This window comes from Bombina bombina, chromosome 6 (genome assembly GCF_027579735.1).
Source record: "Bombina bombina isolate aBomBom1 chromosome 6, aBomBom1.pri, whole genome shotgun sequence".
In the NCBI taxonomy this organism is placed as follows: Eukaryota; Metazoa; Chordata; class Amphibia; order Anura; family Bombinatoridae; genus Bombina; species Bombina bombina.
Window position 1 is genome coordinate 1,062,794,037 of NC_069504.1, and position 17,218 is coordinate 1,062,811,254.

General features: G+C 38.5%; 1 protein-coding gene across 4 annotated transcripts in view; it reads right to left on the reverse strand.

Annotated features, from left to right (window-relative positions):
- Positions 1 to 455: 455 nt before the first annotated feature.
- ETV6 (ETS variant transcription factor 6) overlaps positions 456 to 17,218 on the reverse strand; it is a 185,415-nt gene continuing 168,652 nt past the window's right edge. For all 4 annotated transcript variants that reach the window (XM_053718919.1, XM_053718918.1, XM_053718920.1 and 1 more), the window contains 3 exons: positions 5,249 to 5,391; positions 4,920 to 5,020; positions 456 to 1,485 (listed from right to left, as the gene is read on the reverse strand). In XM_053718919.1, the coding sequence (XP_053574894.1) occupies positions 1,380 to 1,485; positions 4,920 to 5,020; positions 5,249 to 5,391 (350 nt within the window). In that variant the 3' untranslated portion in view covers positions 456 to 1,379. The remainder of the gene's footprint in view (positions 1,486 to 4,919; positions 5,021 to 5,248; positions 5,392 to 17,218) is intronic.

Below are 17,218 nucleotides of genomic sequence, written 5' to 3' on the forward strand. Positions count from 1 at the left end.
TAGAAAAATGTTCATAAATTGTTTTCTGTATTTCCTATGCGGTTGTATTTATTGCTTCCGTTGCGAGATATGACGCTACTGTAGATGTGAATAGCAAAAACGCTCACTGATGAAATGCTGGAAAATATAGGTAGCGAGACACATCATGAGCTTCAAACATGGCCTTGGCATTTACAGGAGACCACTTGGCAACCTCATAAGCGTTTGTGAATCCAGGCCATGTCGCTTGTATTTTCTAATTCTATTAATGCACTGGAATGTAAAAATGCACCATATTAAAAAGTTTGCGAAAGAATATCCTTGGAGATGTGTTTAAAATGTCAGACACTTTTCTATTGAATTTGTTCTTGTTAAAAAGATATTTTTATTTCCCCACATGTTCATTTGATAATAAACAATGCAAACCCAGAACCAAAGAATTAAAAAAAAAAAAAAACACACAAACACATACAGAATAAATCTGCAGACTCATCCTTTAGTGGCACAGTGAAGTAAAGATATTATTGTTTACAGAACGATCAACTGTTAAAAACAAAAAAACTTGTGACTAAAATAAAATGATATACATTGTGTCCCTTCGTTGTCAGATAGTTCACTCCACCAAAACATCTAAGTTATTTTATTAAAAGTTCTCTTTGAGAAAATAAAAGTTTTTAGGTTTTTTTTTATGTTTAATAATGGCAATTCAGGATGAGCCAAAGATCAAGAAATTTCATCGAGTATAACAGTTCCGCTGAACTACATGACAGTAGATTTGGTATGAAAATGTGAGCTCACAAGAGATATAGAAACCATTGATTTAGATGATAAAACAGGAAATGGCATCAAAGGCTGAAGATGCGTCAAAAGGCTAAACGTGATGTCTCAAGGTGAAGATTTATTGTCTCTAGTGCAAATACAGCATCTTGATGAGGTGACGAAAAATAATTACCCCCCCCCACACACACACAATGTCTAGCCCTGGAATAGATAACATGGAACAAATAAGGGTTGTCCAACTGTAAATTGTTATCAGTTGCTGATGGGACACATTTCCAGTGATTGATATATGTCATTATATATGCAAACACTCAGAGGTCCTTTCCCCATAAGTATCCTGCTCATCCATCCCACTGAAAATAACTGCGTCTCAGCTGTACTGCACAAGCCTTGCATTATTCACTTTGTTTCTTTATATATCTCCATGATGAATCCAAAAGCCTTATTGCTCAACCAGTACATTCCACACAGCCCAAATCATGTCCCCAATACCCTAGTGCAAGGCAGACTTCCAGTGTGGAGGACGATATTCACCCACAAGATAGGTCCTCTCTTTGCCTCTTCTTGTACAGCACAGCTTCTGTACCCTCCTGTAGTTAATGCACAGTGGGAGATTACTATCAGCACTCGTCCTCTTGATATATCTGTTCATCCAGCTCCTGAGATTCCAGGTGTTCCAAACGGTCTGTCCTCCCACTCATAATCTCATCTGGCGTCTTCATGAACCTAAGGGTGTGAAGGATGTTAATTACATTTTTTTACACAGAGAAGCTTAACAACAAACAAATGAGCATATTTTATTCATTTGTAAAGCATAAACGTTGTGCATTTATCTTGCTAAAGGCAATCAACAAAATATTCCACTTAAAATCAATAACTCTTGATTTCACCAATCATTTCCAGGCACAAGTGGCTGCTTCTTCCAATCGCAGCACACATCTTAAAAGGGTCCTAAAAAACATGATCGTCAACATTAAACTTTTATGATTCATATAGGGTATGCAATTAAAAAAATCCAATTTACTTCCATTATCAAATTTAATTAATTATCTTGGTTATTTTTCTCTTTGTATCTATACATGCCCAGGTGCACTATAGGGCAGTAGTATTTGCAACAATGTAACAATTGTATAGATTCTTGCAAATACTGCTGCCATATAGTGCCGTTTCTATGCATATCTATATACGTTTTTATTTACAAATCTTAATTTTGACTTTCAGGCCCTCTTAATACTTAATTGTTTTGAAATAACAGTTAATTCTGTATCCTCATGAAACATATTCTGTGATTGGTTACAGTCAGTTTGTTTATACACAAAAGGTGTGGTGTTTAAAAAGTAGAATTATGTGACTGATCTCTAGCAAAATAAAAAGTGCACTTGTACAATACATGTTATATTAATTAACAGAATCACCTTCTAATGGATTAGGTACTGCTGTGTCCCCTTGAAGACATGAATCAAAATTACAATTTTAGAGAGACAGTCATTTTTTTAAATGCTATCTTGCTTATAGTACAGAATTTCCCTGATATTGAATTTCAAATCTTTGACCTACTTGTATTTATTTACACCCTAGATTTTTCCCCCACTTTTGAGTCATCTGGCGGTTTATGTCCATTCCACCTGCAACAATGTTTCAAGTTGCATTGTTAGTAGAAAGACACCTGTGTTCCTACTAACACTGGAATTAAAGGGACATGAACCCCATATTTTTTGTTTCCTGATTCAGACAGAGCCTGTGATTTTAAACAGCTTTCCAATTTACGTCTGTCTAATTTGTTTTGTTCTCTTGGTATCCTTTGCTGAGGATACCAAGGTAGGCTCAGGAGCTTCTTATTGGTGGCTGCACATATATGCCTCATGCTATTGGCTCACCCAATGCATTACTTAGCTCCCAGTAATGCATTGCTACTGGGAATTAATCAAATTAGATAATAGAAGTAAATTGGAAAGTTGTTTAAAATTATACGATCTGTCTGAATCATGCCAAAATTATTTTTTGTTTTTCATGTCCCTTTAAGTTTTCAATAGGGCAGACAGTACAGCCTCTAATTGAAGTGCATGCACAACGTCTAAAATGTGAAAACAAAAAAACCTTATAAGAATGAGCACCCAAGGATGCTGGTAAAAAGGCACTCACAAAAAAAGAAAATATGATAAAACTGTGAATCCTGTAAAATGGCATTAACAAATTGCATTTACTGTCCCTTTAAGCAACAATGACAAAACATTTTATGAAAATACACTTTTATTGTGGGTTTTGAAAAACTTTTTGTAGTGGTTGTAATTTTCTGACATTTAGTGGGTTCCGCTAATCACCAAAAAAATTTCTGTGCAGACAAATGTACCACCTATTTTATCTCTCATCCCTTTGACTTTACTCATAACCAATTAGATCATAAGCTCCCATAGGAACTGGGTCCTTTTAAACTTTTTTACAAACACATCTAGACAAAGCTCTTTTACAAAGCACAGGAACAAAATAAAAACCCCACATGGATGTACATATTAAGCTGTATGGCTACAAAAACATACTTTTAACTTAACTTGTTGTTGAAGTGTGTTTCAATAGGTCAGCTGTCAATTTACATATCTATTTTCATTAATAAAAGATCTAAAAATACCCCTGCGTCTTATATGCTCAAAAATGGTCGGCCTAACTCAAAAGCAGACACAAGGGGGTGCTATAACACAGGCTGCTATACTGAATGGAAGCAGAAAATCTAAAGGTGCAAACATTTGCACTGCCAAAGGGGTCATGTGAAAAAAACACTAATAATGTAGGTGAAAAACAGCAGGGGCGTTTTCCTAAAATAATGAATGGAAGATGAATAACAGGAGTGAGCGAGATTGCGGGATGTGAAAAAGAAATCTGAAGAAAGTTTCACTGGGGGAGATATTAAAATTGGTCATACTGATAAAATAGATTTCTACCGATACCGAGTTAGGTCTCTGTATTAATATTTATTATTATATTGTATAGAAAATGTTTACATAATTTGGTCTAATATTTTTTATATTGTAATTAGCTTAAAGGGATACTAAATCAATTATTTTTCTTTCATGATTCAGATAGAGCATGCAATTTTAAGCAACTTTCTAATTTACTCCTCCTATTCATTTTTCTTTGATCTCTTGGTATCTTTATTTGAAAAGCAGGAATGTAACGATTAGGAGCCGGACCATTTTTGGTTCAACACCCTGGATAGCGCTTGCTTATTGGTGGCTACATTTATCCACCAATAAGCAAGCGCTATCCAGGGTGCTGAAGCTAATATGGGCCTGCTTTTTAGCTTTACATTCCTGCCTTTCAAATAAAGATACTAAGAGAACAAAAAAATGGTAACAGGAGTAATTTATAAAGTTGTTTAAAATTGCATGCTCTATCTGAATCATGAAAGAAAAAAAATTGGGTTTAGTATCCCTTTAAAGGGACACTCAAGTCAAAATTAAACTTTTATGATTCAGATAGGGCATGCAATTTTAAACAACTTTCCAATTTACTTTTATCATCACATTTGCTTTGTTCTCTTTGTATTCTTTGTTAAAAGCTAAACCTAGGTAGGCTCATTTGCTAATTTCTAAGCCCTTGAAGGCCACCTCTTATCTTAGTGCATTTTGACAGTTTTTCACAGCTAGACAGCGCTAGTTCATGTGGGCCATATAGATAACATTGTGCTCATGCCAGTGGAGTCATTTATGAGTCAGCACTGATTGGCGAAAATGCAAGTCTGTCAAAATAACTAAAATATGAGTGCAGTTTGCAGAGGCTTAGATACAAGGTAATCACAGAGGTAAAAAATATATTAATATAACAGTGTTTAAACAACAATAATTCTGGAGTAGACTATCCCTTTAAAGGGACGCTTTACATTTTTCTATAATACATATTTGTTGGCTCTTAAAAAATGTTTTATATCTTTTGCCAAAGTCAGCTGTTGCTTGTGGTTTCCATGTAATAGTGAGAAGTGCGCATCCTCTTATATGCTCTAGAGCCCCCTGGGGAGGCCCACCTGACACTTTGTAAACCACTGGCTTATACTTTATAGGAAATAAATACATTTCATAGGTTCCTATTTGCTGTCAAAATCTAAGTTTCTCTAATAGTTTTCTAAAATGGCGCAACCATAGTTAGTTATTGTGACGGTGTTCAGTTACCTGAATAGCAGCCTCTGACCAGGTTCTTTGCGAATTATGTTGAGTTTGTAGTAGTGGCGAAGGGCACGGGACATCTTCTCGTACGTCATGTTTGTTCTGTTCTGTTTATTCAGACATCAGAGAGAGAAAAGGGTCTTAGCAAAGAGAGGCAAAGTCACAAGGCAATTAGTGGAAAAAGAAACAGGAGGCAGCAAAGCAAGAAAATAGGGAGATTTGTGAGAAGTAGAGGCTGATAAAACAGGGAATGAGAAAAGAAAGAAAGAGGAGGGAAGAAAATACAGTAAAAAAAGAGAAGTGAGATACAAGAAATACGCTGGTTGATCTGATACCTTGTGATTTCCCCACAGGCGTGCCAGCCCGTTGGGGTCAATGATTCTAAAAACCATCAATTCTTTATCCTCCCAGCGGATGAAGTTCTCATATCGGCTATCGGACAATAGCTGGTACACATAATCCCATAGCAGCCGGCAGTCTGCAGAGAGCATGAGAAGGGGGGGGGGGGGGGGAGCAGAAGAAGAAGCCAAAGAGACAAAAGGAGGGGGGGGGGGGAAGGGTCAGACATTCTGCAATATCCTGACCATGAGCTCAGCAATACTAAATAACAAGGAAACAGCAGCTATCACTTTCTCACACTATATTGAGAGAACAGGCTTATTATTTTCTGGGACATATTTATAATTTCATACAATATCCGAAGAATTAAATGCAGTAGCTTATTGCTGCTCACTGAAAGTCATCCAAAAACTACTTTGCATCCCCCACTTCAAAGGAGCAGGGTTTATTTTCTCTGTGTGATGCCTCGGCCTAGTGAAAGTGAATATTTTGCACAACAGGGATCTAAAAGAAGATTTGATGCAGATTTAAAGGAACACAAAGCCGTACATTATTCTTTCATGGTAAAAAAACAACTTTCCAATTAGTTTTATTTTGAAATATACTTCATTCTCTTGCTATTTTTGTTTTAAATCCGGTAGGTAGGCTCAGGAGCGTGTGCATATCTTGACCACTATATGGCAGTATCCAAAAACATGCTTGCAGAACTGCTGTCATATAGTGCTACAGACGCATGCAGCCACATATTCTCTTCATCGAAGAACGCCATGAGAATGAGGTAAAATTGATAATAGAAGTAAAATTAAAACGTTATAAAAAAACTTGTATGCTCATAAAAGACTTTGGGTTTCATGTCCCTTTAAAGGGACAGTATACAGCAATTTTCATATAACTGCATGTAAGACTACTATAAAGAATAGGATGCTCAAATACTGATTATATAAAGCTCCCAGTTTAGCTCTGTTAAAAAGGCAGCTAGAACACCCACTGCAAGTGGGAAATATCAGACACTCCCCCCTTCCTTTGCATATGAAAAGACTCTTTACACAAACAGGAGCAAGCTGGACTAGGTATACGTCAGTATTCTCTTAAAACTTTGGGGCTTGGTTAGGAGTCTGAAAATCAGCGCAATGTTATTTAAAAATAAGCAACAATATATTTTTATTTTTTTTAAACTGTATGGGCTATATAAATGGATCACCTACAAAACATTTATGCAAAGACAAATTGAGTGTATAATGTCCCTTTAAGCTTAGCTACTTCATTATAAAACCATATAATTTTTAAGGTGTCAGTGTTTATCAATTTCTTAAAGGGACAGTCAACACCAGAATTTTTGTTGTTTTAAAAGATAGATAATACCTTTATTACCCATTCCCCAGTTTTGCATAACCAACACTGTTATATTATGATATTTTTTACCTCTCTGATTAACTTGTATCTAAGCATCTTCTGACAACCCCCTGATCACATGACATTTTATTTATTATCTATTGACTTTCATTTTAGCCAATTAGTGCAATGTCTGCCACAATCCATGGGCGTGATCACAATGTTATCTATATGGGTGACGTAAACTAGCTCTCCCCTGTAGTGAAAAACAAATAAAAACATAAATTATGCTTACCTGATAATTTAATTTCCATCTGTATGGGAAGAGTCTACAGCTGCATTCCTTACTTGTGGGAAATACTGAACCTGGCCACCAGGAGGAGGCAAAGACACTCCAGCCAAAGGCTTAAATACCTCCCCCACTTCCTCATAACTCCAGTCATTCTGCCGAGGGAACAAGGAACAGTAGGAAAAATATCAGGGTGAAAAAGGTGCCAGAAGAAAAAAATTCGAATTTAGGGCCGCCTATCGGAGAACACGGGTGGGAGCTGTGGACTCTTCCCATATAGATGGAAATGAAATTATCAGGAAAGCATAATTTATGTTTTCCATCTTAATATGGGAAGAGTCCACAGCTGCATTTCTTACTTGTGGGAAACATATACCCAAGCTCTAGAGCACACAGAATGCTAACGGGAGGGAAAAAAGAAAGGTGGACCCTAATCTGTGGGCACCACAGCCTGCAAAACCTTTCTCCCGAAGTCTGCTTCAGCAGAAGCAAAAACATAAAACTTGTAAAATTTTGGAAAAAATATGTAAGGAGAACCAGGTAGCAGCCCTACAAATCTGATCCATAGAGGCCTCATTTTTGAAGGCCCAAGAGGAAACCACTGCTCTCGTAGAATGAGCCGTAATCCTCAGAGGAGGCTTATGTCCCGCCGTCTCTATGCTAAACGGATAACACTCCACAGACAAAAAGATAAGGAAGTCGAAGAGGCCTTATGACCCCTATGCTTCCCGGAAAAGAGAACAAACAGAGAAAGAGGTTTGTCTAAATTCCTTTGTGGCCCGAAGATAGAACTTCAAGGCACAAACCAAATCCAGAAATATGTTGTAAACGTTCCTTCGATGAAGAAGGATTAGGACATAAGAAAGGAACCACAATCTCTTGATTGATGTTGCGAATTGACACAACCTTAGGAAGAAAACCTAACTTGGTTCGTAGAACAGCCTTATCGGCATGAAAAGCCAGATAAGGAGGGACACATTGCAAGGCAGCAATCACAGATACTTTGCGTGCATAAGCAACAGCCAGTAGAAAAGGAACCTTCCAAGACAACAATTTAATGTCTACTTCATGCATAGGCTCCAACGGAGCCTGTTGCAAAACTTTAAGAACAAGATTTAAACTCCAAGGAGGAGCCTTAGACCTAAACACAGGTCTGATCCCAGCAGAGACTAAACAAATGGCTGCACATCTGGAAGCTCAGCGAACCTCTTGTACAGTAACACAGACAAGGCCGAAAACTGTCCCATCAGGGGACTTGCAGAAAAGCCCTTCTGCAGTTCATCCTGGAGAACAGAATAAGAAGGTCCTCTACACCTTATGATAGATGCGACGAGCAGCCAGCTTACGAGCTTAAATGAGAGTAAAAATAACTCAGAAAACCATCTCTTTGTTAGGACTAAGCATTCAATCTCAACGCAGTCAGCCTCAGAGAATCTAGACATTGATGAACAAAGAGACCTTGGTCAGCAGATCCCTGCGACAAGGCAACTTCCATGGAGTAGATGATGACATCCCCACTAGATCCGCGAACAACATCCTTTGCGGCCAAGATGGAGCAATCAGTATCACTGACGCCTGCTTGACTCGAGCCACTACACTAGGAAGTAGTGGCAACAGCCGAAAAGGATAAAATTAGATTGAACCTCCAAGGCACCGCTAATGCATCTGTTAGCTCCGCCTGAGGATCCCTGTACCTCTACCCATATCTGGGTAGCTTGATATTGAGACATTATAAGATCTTCCTCTTGCAAATCTCTGCAAACGCTCGGGATGGAGAGACCATTCTCCTGGATAGAAGGATTGTCTGCTGAGGAAATCTGCTTCCCAGTTGTCCACACCCGGAATGTGGATCGCTGACAGCGAACAAATGTGGGTCTCCCCCACACCAGAATCCGAGATACTTCCCTCATAACTAGGGAGCTTCTTGTACCCCCCTGATGGTTGATGTAAGCCACCGAGGATATATTGTCTGATTGGAATCTGATTAACTGGGACAAACCCAGCAGAGGCCAAGCCTTCAGAGCATTGTATATTGCCTAAATAAAAAGAGAGAAGCGCTCAACCTGGGAACGAACAATAGCATACTAGCTTGTTCGATGGCTAGTTACCACCCTAGAAGCAGCCCCTTTGTGCTCAATATGTGCCTTTCACAGAGAAGAACTTTCCTGTAGCATATCAGTCTGATCCTGACTTAACAGTATAGTCCAGCCCCGAAATACCAGGCAATTCCTCTCTGAACGAGAGAAACGGCAAAACCCCAGACGTACGTTTCGGCCTAGTGTGGGCCTGGTCAGTGAGGTGCAGCCATATCCCTCTAGAAATAATTGAGTCCAGGCCTGGACCAGACAAAATCATTACCTTAAAGGGAGGAAAGAAGTTTAGACTTAGAAGTCATATCCGCAGACCATGACTTCAGCCAGAGCCCGACGGGCCTGAACTCAAAAAGCTGAAGCCATAGCATTCAAGCGAATAGACTGCCTAATAGCAGCACAGATAAAATAATTAACAACCCACAAGGCCGTAAATCTTTTCTGAGTAGTGTCGAGGGGACCCTCCACCATGATCAAATACTATAAGGGGTCACACAGCCGCCGCCGGTTGAAACAAATACCCCGTATGTTGAAACATTTTTCTTAACAGAGTTTCCATCTTTTATCCATGGGCTCTTCAAGCGAAAAACTATCCTCAAGCGGGATAGTAGTACGTTTAGCAAGGGTGAAGATAACGCCATCCTATTTAGGGATGGAACCTCACAACTCCATTGAGAGTCCAGGACCGGGGACAATTTGTTAAAGGGAGAAGAGGGGGAAAGGAATCCAATCCTGTCCCATTCATTCATAATAATGTTCGCTATCTAACAGGAGCAGGGAAGGATAAGGTACCACCCTGTCCTCAAACTCTATCCAATTTAGGAATTAAAGGTTCATCAGGCAATTTGGCCTCTGGAACCTCTGAATTCGCCAAAAACTTCCTTTAGAAGAAAGCGCAAATTCCTAAACTAAAGTCTGGTTCCTCCGCAGCCGGAGGTTTAGAGGCAGCAGACTCCAACCCAGAATGTGCAATATGTAACCTTTCGCTTGCGCTTAGCAGGGCAAAGGAAAGCATTAAAGGCCACAGACACCACTGTCTAAACTGTGCAGTAACATCTGTATCCTCCAGATGGAGGATCAGCAATGCTACAGGAAAACTGCATGTGTAGAGATATAATAATGTAGGGTACACACCTCACTGGACGACAACTCCTCAGAGGTGGACGGCTCCGTGTTATCAAACATGTTTTATATTATTACATTATCAAGGCATATGGAACATAATTGAGAGGGTGGAACTAAGGCCTCCTCACCATATAAACAGCAATTACTCATTAGGAATAGAGGGAGTGCCCTCTAAAGTAAAAGAATCCTCTATTGCTAATGCAATAACCGGAGAACTAGAGAAATAAAACATCTTATTTTATTCAATTATGCTCCACTCTGATAGACACCCGGTCAGGAAAAAGGGAATCAATCACATCATGGTGCACAATGCTGGACCATCCCTGCTATGAGAAAGCACGCCAAGCTTGTAAGCTGCATGGCTCTCAAAGTGAAAGTGAAAACTGTATATTCTATAACCTATGAGCCCATAACATCTCACACATAAAAGCAGCATAAAATCAAATAAACATATAAGATTATTCCCCCAAGGAGATATTAACCCTTGATTCTATACAGATAAAAAGGAGTCACACTGTGACCCTGTCTTCTTGCGTTATCATACATGCATAAAATATAAAACGATCTTACCAGAATCTACGCCGTAGAACAGGAACACGGCCCTTCAAGTGTGACAGATAGTAGCATAGCTTCTGACATGGATTTGAGTGAAGAAAGCAGGCAGCAAAACTCGACAACGCTGATTGCCTATGGAGCTGTTAATATGAGTCGGGATGGTTTTGCAGAACGACTCGCCCTGCATTTCCGGAGAGGCTAACAGGACTACTTAAAACTCGAAGAGTACTACCCTCCATAAGAGACTACTCCGAAATCTTCTAACACTTCTTTGCCAACCTCCTGTGGCGAAAGGCAAGAATGACTAGGGTTATGAGGAAGTGGGGGAGGTATTTAAGCCTTTGGCTGGGGTGTCTTTGCCTCCTCCTGGTGGCCAGGTTCAGTATTTCCCACAAGTAAGAAATGCAGCTGTGGACTCTTCCCATATTAAGATGGAAAAAGCATGTGATAAGAGGCGGCCTTCAAGGGCTTAGAAATTATCATATGAGCCTTCCTAGGTTTAGCTTTTAACTAAGAATACCAAGAGAACAAAGCAAAATTGGTGATAAAAGTAAATTGGAAAGTTGTTTAAAATTACATGCCCTATTTAAAACATGAAAGTTTTTTTTGGACGTGACTGTCCCTTTAAAATAAAGATACCATTTTATAATTATAGGTTGTCAATGTCTTGTATACTCCTTTAAACGATTCTGTAAGAACAAAAATTCCAGTCGCTTAAAAGGTTAACAGGGACAGAACAACTATTGGTACAGCAAGTTGCAGTGGCACCAGGGCCTATCTATCCTCAAAATCATTATATAGAGTAGCATGTCTATTATCAATATTGCTTAGGCACACTAAACCCACATTTTTTCTTTGATTCAGATAGGTGGCTACATTTAGATATCAGCAAGCGCTACCCAGGTTCTGAACCAAAAATGGACCGGCTCCTAAGCTTACATTCCTGCTTTTCAAATAAAGATACCAATAGAATAAAGAAAAATATGATAATTTGAGTAAATTAGAAAGTTACTTAAAATGACATGAAATTGACAATGTTTTCAAAGTTTAAACAAAATGTTGTAAATAAGAGAAATAAAGGAGCCACATGAGACTCAGAACAACTGCCCCTAAAACTGGGCTTGTTAACATGAACATTGTTTTACTCTTTGTGAACAGAAATGGTAGTTTATGAACACAGAAACAGATGGGACTATTAGAGCCACGACGGCTTCTATAGAATTATAATGCCGAAAGACTTTGTAAGGACTCTCAGCTAGATTACGAGTTGTGCGTTAGGCTTAAAAAGCAGCGTTGGCCGGTCCTAACGCTGATTTTTAACGCCCACTGGTATTACGAGTCTTGAAGGTACAGGTGTACCGCTCACTATTTTGGCCAGACTTGGAAATACCGCAAATCCACTTACGTAAATTGCGTATCCTCTTTTTTTTCAATGGGACTTGCATAGCGCCGGTATTACGAGTCACACTACAACGCCGTAGCATAAAACTCTTAACTAAAGTGCTAAAAAGTACACTAACACCCATAAACTACCTATTAACCCCTAAACCGAGGCACTCCCACATCGCAAACACTAAAATAAAATTTTTAATCCCTAATCTGCCAAACCGGACATCGCCGCCACTATAATAAATATATTAACCCCTAAACCGCCGCACTCCCACATCGCAAACACTAGTTAAATATTATTAACCCCTAATCTGCCGTCCCTAACATCGACGCCACCTACCTACATTTATTAACCCCTAATCTGTCGCCCCCAACGTCACACCCCCTAACTTAAATATAATTTAAATAAATATAAATAAAATTACTATAATTAACTAAATTATTCCTATTTAAAACTAAATACACCCAACCGGGCCGAAGTCCTCAACAAAGCCGGGAGAAGTCTTCATCCAAGCCGGGCGAAGTGGTCCTCCAGACGGTCAGAAGTCTTCATCCAGACGGCATCTTTGATCTTCATCCATCCGGCACGGAGCGGGTTCATCTTCAAGACATCCGACGCGGAGCATCCTCTTCCAACGATGTCCTCTTACTAAATGATGTTTCCTTTAAGTGACGTCATCCAAGATGGCGTCCCTTCAATTCCGATTGGCTGATAGAATTATATCAGCCAATCTGAATTAAGTTAGAAAAAATCCTATTGGCTGATTGGATCAGCCAATAGGATTGAAGTTCAATCCTATTGGCTGATTGCATCAGCCAATAGGATTTTCTCTACCTTAATTCCGATTGGCTGATAGAATTCTATCAGCCAATCGGAATTGAAGGGACGCCATCTTGGATGACGTCACTTAAAGGAACCGTCATTTAGTAAGAAGACTTCGCTGGAAGAGGATGCTCCGCGCCGGATGTCTTGAAGATGGACCCGCTCCGTGCCAGATGGATGAAGATAGATGCCGTCTGGATGAAGACTTCTGCCCGTCTGGAGGACCACTTCGCCCGACTTGGATGAAGACTTCGGCCCGGTTGGATGAGGACTTCTCCCGGTAAGGTGATCTTCAAGGGGTTAGTGTTAGGTTTTTTTAAGGGGGTATTGGGTGGGTTTTAATGTTGGGGGGGATTTTTAATTTTTTTTACAGGTAAAAGAGCTGATTACTTTGGGGCAATGCAATGCCCCGCAAAAGGCCCTTTTGAGGGCTATTTGTAATTTAGTGTAGGGTAGGGCTTTTTTTTTTTTTTTTTTTTTTTTCATTTTGTTAGTGGGATTAGATTAGGTGTAATTAGTTTAAAAATCCTATAATTTGTTTATTATTTTCTGTAATTTAGTGTTTTGTTTTTTTGTACTTTAGATAATTTTATTTAATTGCATTTAATTTAGGGAATTAATTTAATTATAGTGTATTGTTAAGTGTAATTATAACTTAGGTTAGGTTTTATTTTACCAGTCAATTTGTATTTATTTTAGCTAGGTAGTTAATAAATAGTTAACTATTTAGTAACTATTCTACATAGTTAAAATAAATACAGACTTGCCTGTAAAATAAAAAAAAAACCTAAGCTAGCTACAATGTAACTATTAGTTATATTGTAGCTAGCTTAGGGTTTATTTTATAGGTAAGTATTTAGTTTTAAATAGGAATAATTTAGTTAATGATAGTAATTTTTATTTAGATTTCTTTTAATTATATTTAAGTTGGGGGGGTTAGGGTTAGACTTAGATTTAGGGGTTAATAACTTAAGTATAGTGGCGGCGACGTTGGGGGCGGCAGATTAGGGGTTAATAAATGTAGGTAGGTGTCGGCGATGTTAGGGACAGCAGATTAGGGTTAATAATATTTAACTAATGTTTGCGAGGCGGGAGTGTGGCAGTTTAGGGGTTAATATATTTATTATAGTGGCGGTGATGTCCGGTTCGGCAGATTAGGGGTTAATATTTTTTTTGGTGTTTGCGATGTGGGAGGGCCTCGGTTTAGGGGTTAACAGGTAGCTTATGGGTGTTAGTGTACTTTTTAGCACTTTAGTTAAGAGTTTTATGCTACGGCGTTGTAGTGTAAAACTCTTAACTACTGACTTTAAAATGCGGTACAAGTCTTGACAGGAGTGGGTTTACCACTCACTTTTTGGCAGACTTGTAATACCGGCACTATGCAAGTCCCATTGAAAAAAAAGAGGATACGCAATTTACGTAAGTGGATTTGTGGTATTTCCAAGTCTGGCCAAAAAAGTGAGCGGTGAGCCTGTACCTGCAAGACTCGTAATACCAGCGGGCGGTAAAAAGCAGCGTTAGGACCTCTTAACGCTGCTTTTTAAGCCTAACGCAAAACTCGTAATCTAGCTGAAAGTAAATTTGTTAAGTAATTTGTAACTTTTTTAAATTTAAAATGAAAATTTAGTTCTAATTAAATAATGAAATTTAAATTTTTACTTCTATGTCACATTAAGCTATTGCATGTATTGACAGTAATCAACAAAATGTATCAATATAGCTGGAAAATGTACTGTTCTAGACTTTAAATACTTACATGAGTTATTAACAGTGCTTATAAGTCCTAAGCTACTAGCCAGGCCAAAATGTCACTCAGCACTTCTGATCCAACCCATAATCCCACTGCCTCTTTGCATATATTTAGCCATTGTGACAAAATGTATTGTGCAGTAATTTTTCATATTTTTTTTTCATTTTAAACCATAACATATTAAGTCCCTTTAACAGTTTCACAGTTATTACAAATACAGTATATACATTTGCTGGTCATTTTGCACAGTGTTTAGACAGCATTTATCTGCCTCTCTTCTCGACCCAGTTCAATTTCTACTCGCCCAAGATCAGGGTCGACTCCAAGGGGGGGCAATGCCCACCCAAATGGAATGCTGTGCCCCCTCAAAAAATATTGATATGATCATACGCTTTAAAAATAACAAATAAAAAAATGATTTGTTATGTAATGCGGCATGCTGGGGGGCGGAGTTAGCTGCTGAACTGTGAGGTTGCATCACGCATCTGCAAGGAGCTCCGTGTCTTAACCTCATATTTGGAATTGAAAGTTAGAGACTTTTTGGACTTGTCCTTAACCCTATTCATTTTCTTAAACAATAGACCATGATAAGAATATGATTGTCTTAATTGACGTCTAAGATCACAGTGCACTTTTGAGACGTTGATAGAATCCGGTAGCCATTTATAGTCTATATTTATTTATATATATATATATATATATATATATATATATATATATATATATATATATATATATATATATTAGAGCTGCGCATCTTCACTTGTCTCACGATTCGATTCGATTACGATTATCATTGTAACGATTCGATACGATTCGATTCTACGATGCATCGCGATGCATCACGATTACTGCCCATGATTTTCATGATCTTGTTCTATTCCATATTTTATATATATATATATATATATTATATATGTGTGTGTATATGTGTATGTATGTGTGTATATATATATATATATATACACACACACACATATATATATATATATTTTGTGTGCATATATATATATATATATATATATATATATATATAAATAATCTTTTAAACAACTGTGTAAGATGGAAGAGCACTTATAAACATAATACTACAATATGCACAGAAATGTATCTGTAGATTTATTTTACAAAGGAAAATATAACCAGCAGCAGTGTACTCACTCAAACATTCTCACGGAGTACATGCAGACATCTGAAACCTGACCCAGAGAGCATTACCAATAGACCTCCCCTCACACACACATGTTCCGGTCAGGAATTTTTATGACACCTATCCTAAAGAGCCGACAGCAGCCTCATGTAAACAGTGAATCTTTTCTTGTATTATAGATTCACTGTTTACTGTTGCGGTCTCTGCTGCATGTTTCCTCTCTGTCAGACCCCTAGCCCAAACGAGCATTTGAGGGTTGCTATTAGATACAGTAAGTCAAAAGTTTTACAGCAACCCTCAAATGCTCGTTTGGGCTAGGGATCTGACAGAGAGGAAACATGCAGCAGAGACCGCAACAGTAAACAGTGAATCGATAATACAAGAAAAGATTCACTGTTTACATGAGGCTGCTGTCGGCTCTTTAGGATAGGTGTCATAAAAATTCCTGACCGGAACATGTGAGAGGAGGTCTATTGGTAATGCTCTCTGGGTCAGATATCTGCGCAGTGTGCACAGCAAGTCCTGAATCACAGGAGTTCCCTGTCAGACTCGCCTGGCATGTATGGGGTTAATGGTGCCTATCTGGGAGTTGCCTGTTCTATGTCACCTGTCTTTATAATATAAGCCTTTCCAAGCCGCCTCCTCCCCTGTATGTCAGTTTGTTTATTTTTTTATTGCAAGTACTGTGAGTTTGCCCTCCCTTCACTGACTGCTGCTTTATTTAATACTATTGGTATTGGTAGTACTAGCAGTCAGTGCCTATCGCTGTTCTACGTTATCAGCAGCTAATTCAGAGGGATTATATGAATTCCTGTGACACTGGCTACCGAGAGCCTCTCTCTGACGTGCACAATATTGCACTACGTAGAACAGTGATAGGCACTGACTGCTAGTACTACCAATACCAATAGTATTAAATAAAGCAGCAGTCAGTGAAGGGAGGGCAAACTCACAGTACTTGCAATAAAAAAAATAAACAAACTGACATACAGGGGAGGAGGCGGCTTGGAAAGGCTTGTATTGTGGCTCCATAACAACAGTGAAGTTTAAAAACGGAGCAATGAGTAAAACAGGAAACTGACAGTACAAGACCCATTTCCTCACATACCGAATCCCCTGCCCATGACGTCACTGACCCGGAATCGATTAAGATCCTTCACTGCATCGATGCAGAATCGTTCACTGCTGCATCGTGATGCATCGGTGTGACGATTATTTTTGACAGCCCTAATATATATATATATATATATATATATATATATATATATATATATATATATATATATATATATATATATATATATACACAGTATATATATTTATATGATACAATCATATTCTTATAGGTTCACAGTACATACAGGTGTGCTCATAAGTTTACATACCCTGGCAGAATTTATGATTTCTTGGCCATTTTTCAGAGAATATGAATGATAACACAAAAACGTTTCTTTCACTCATGG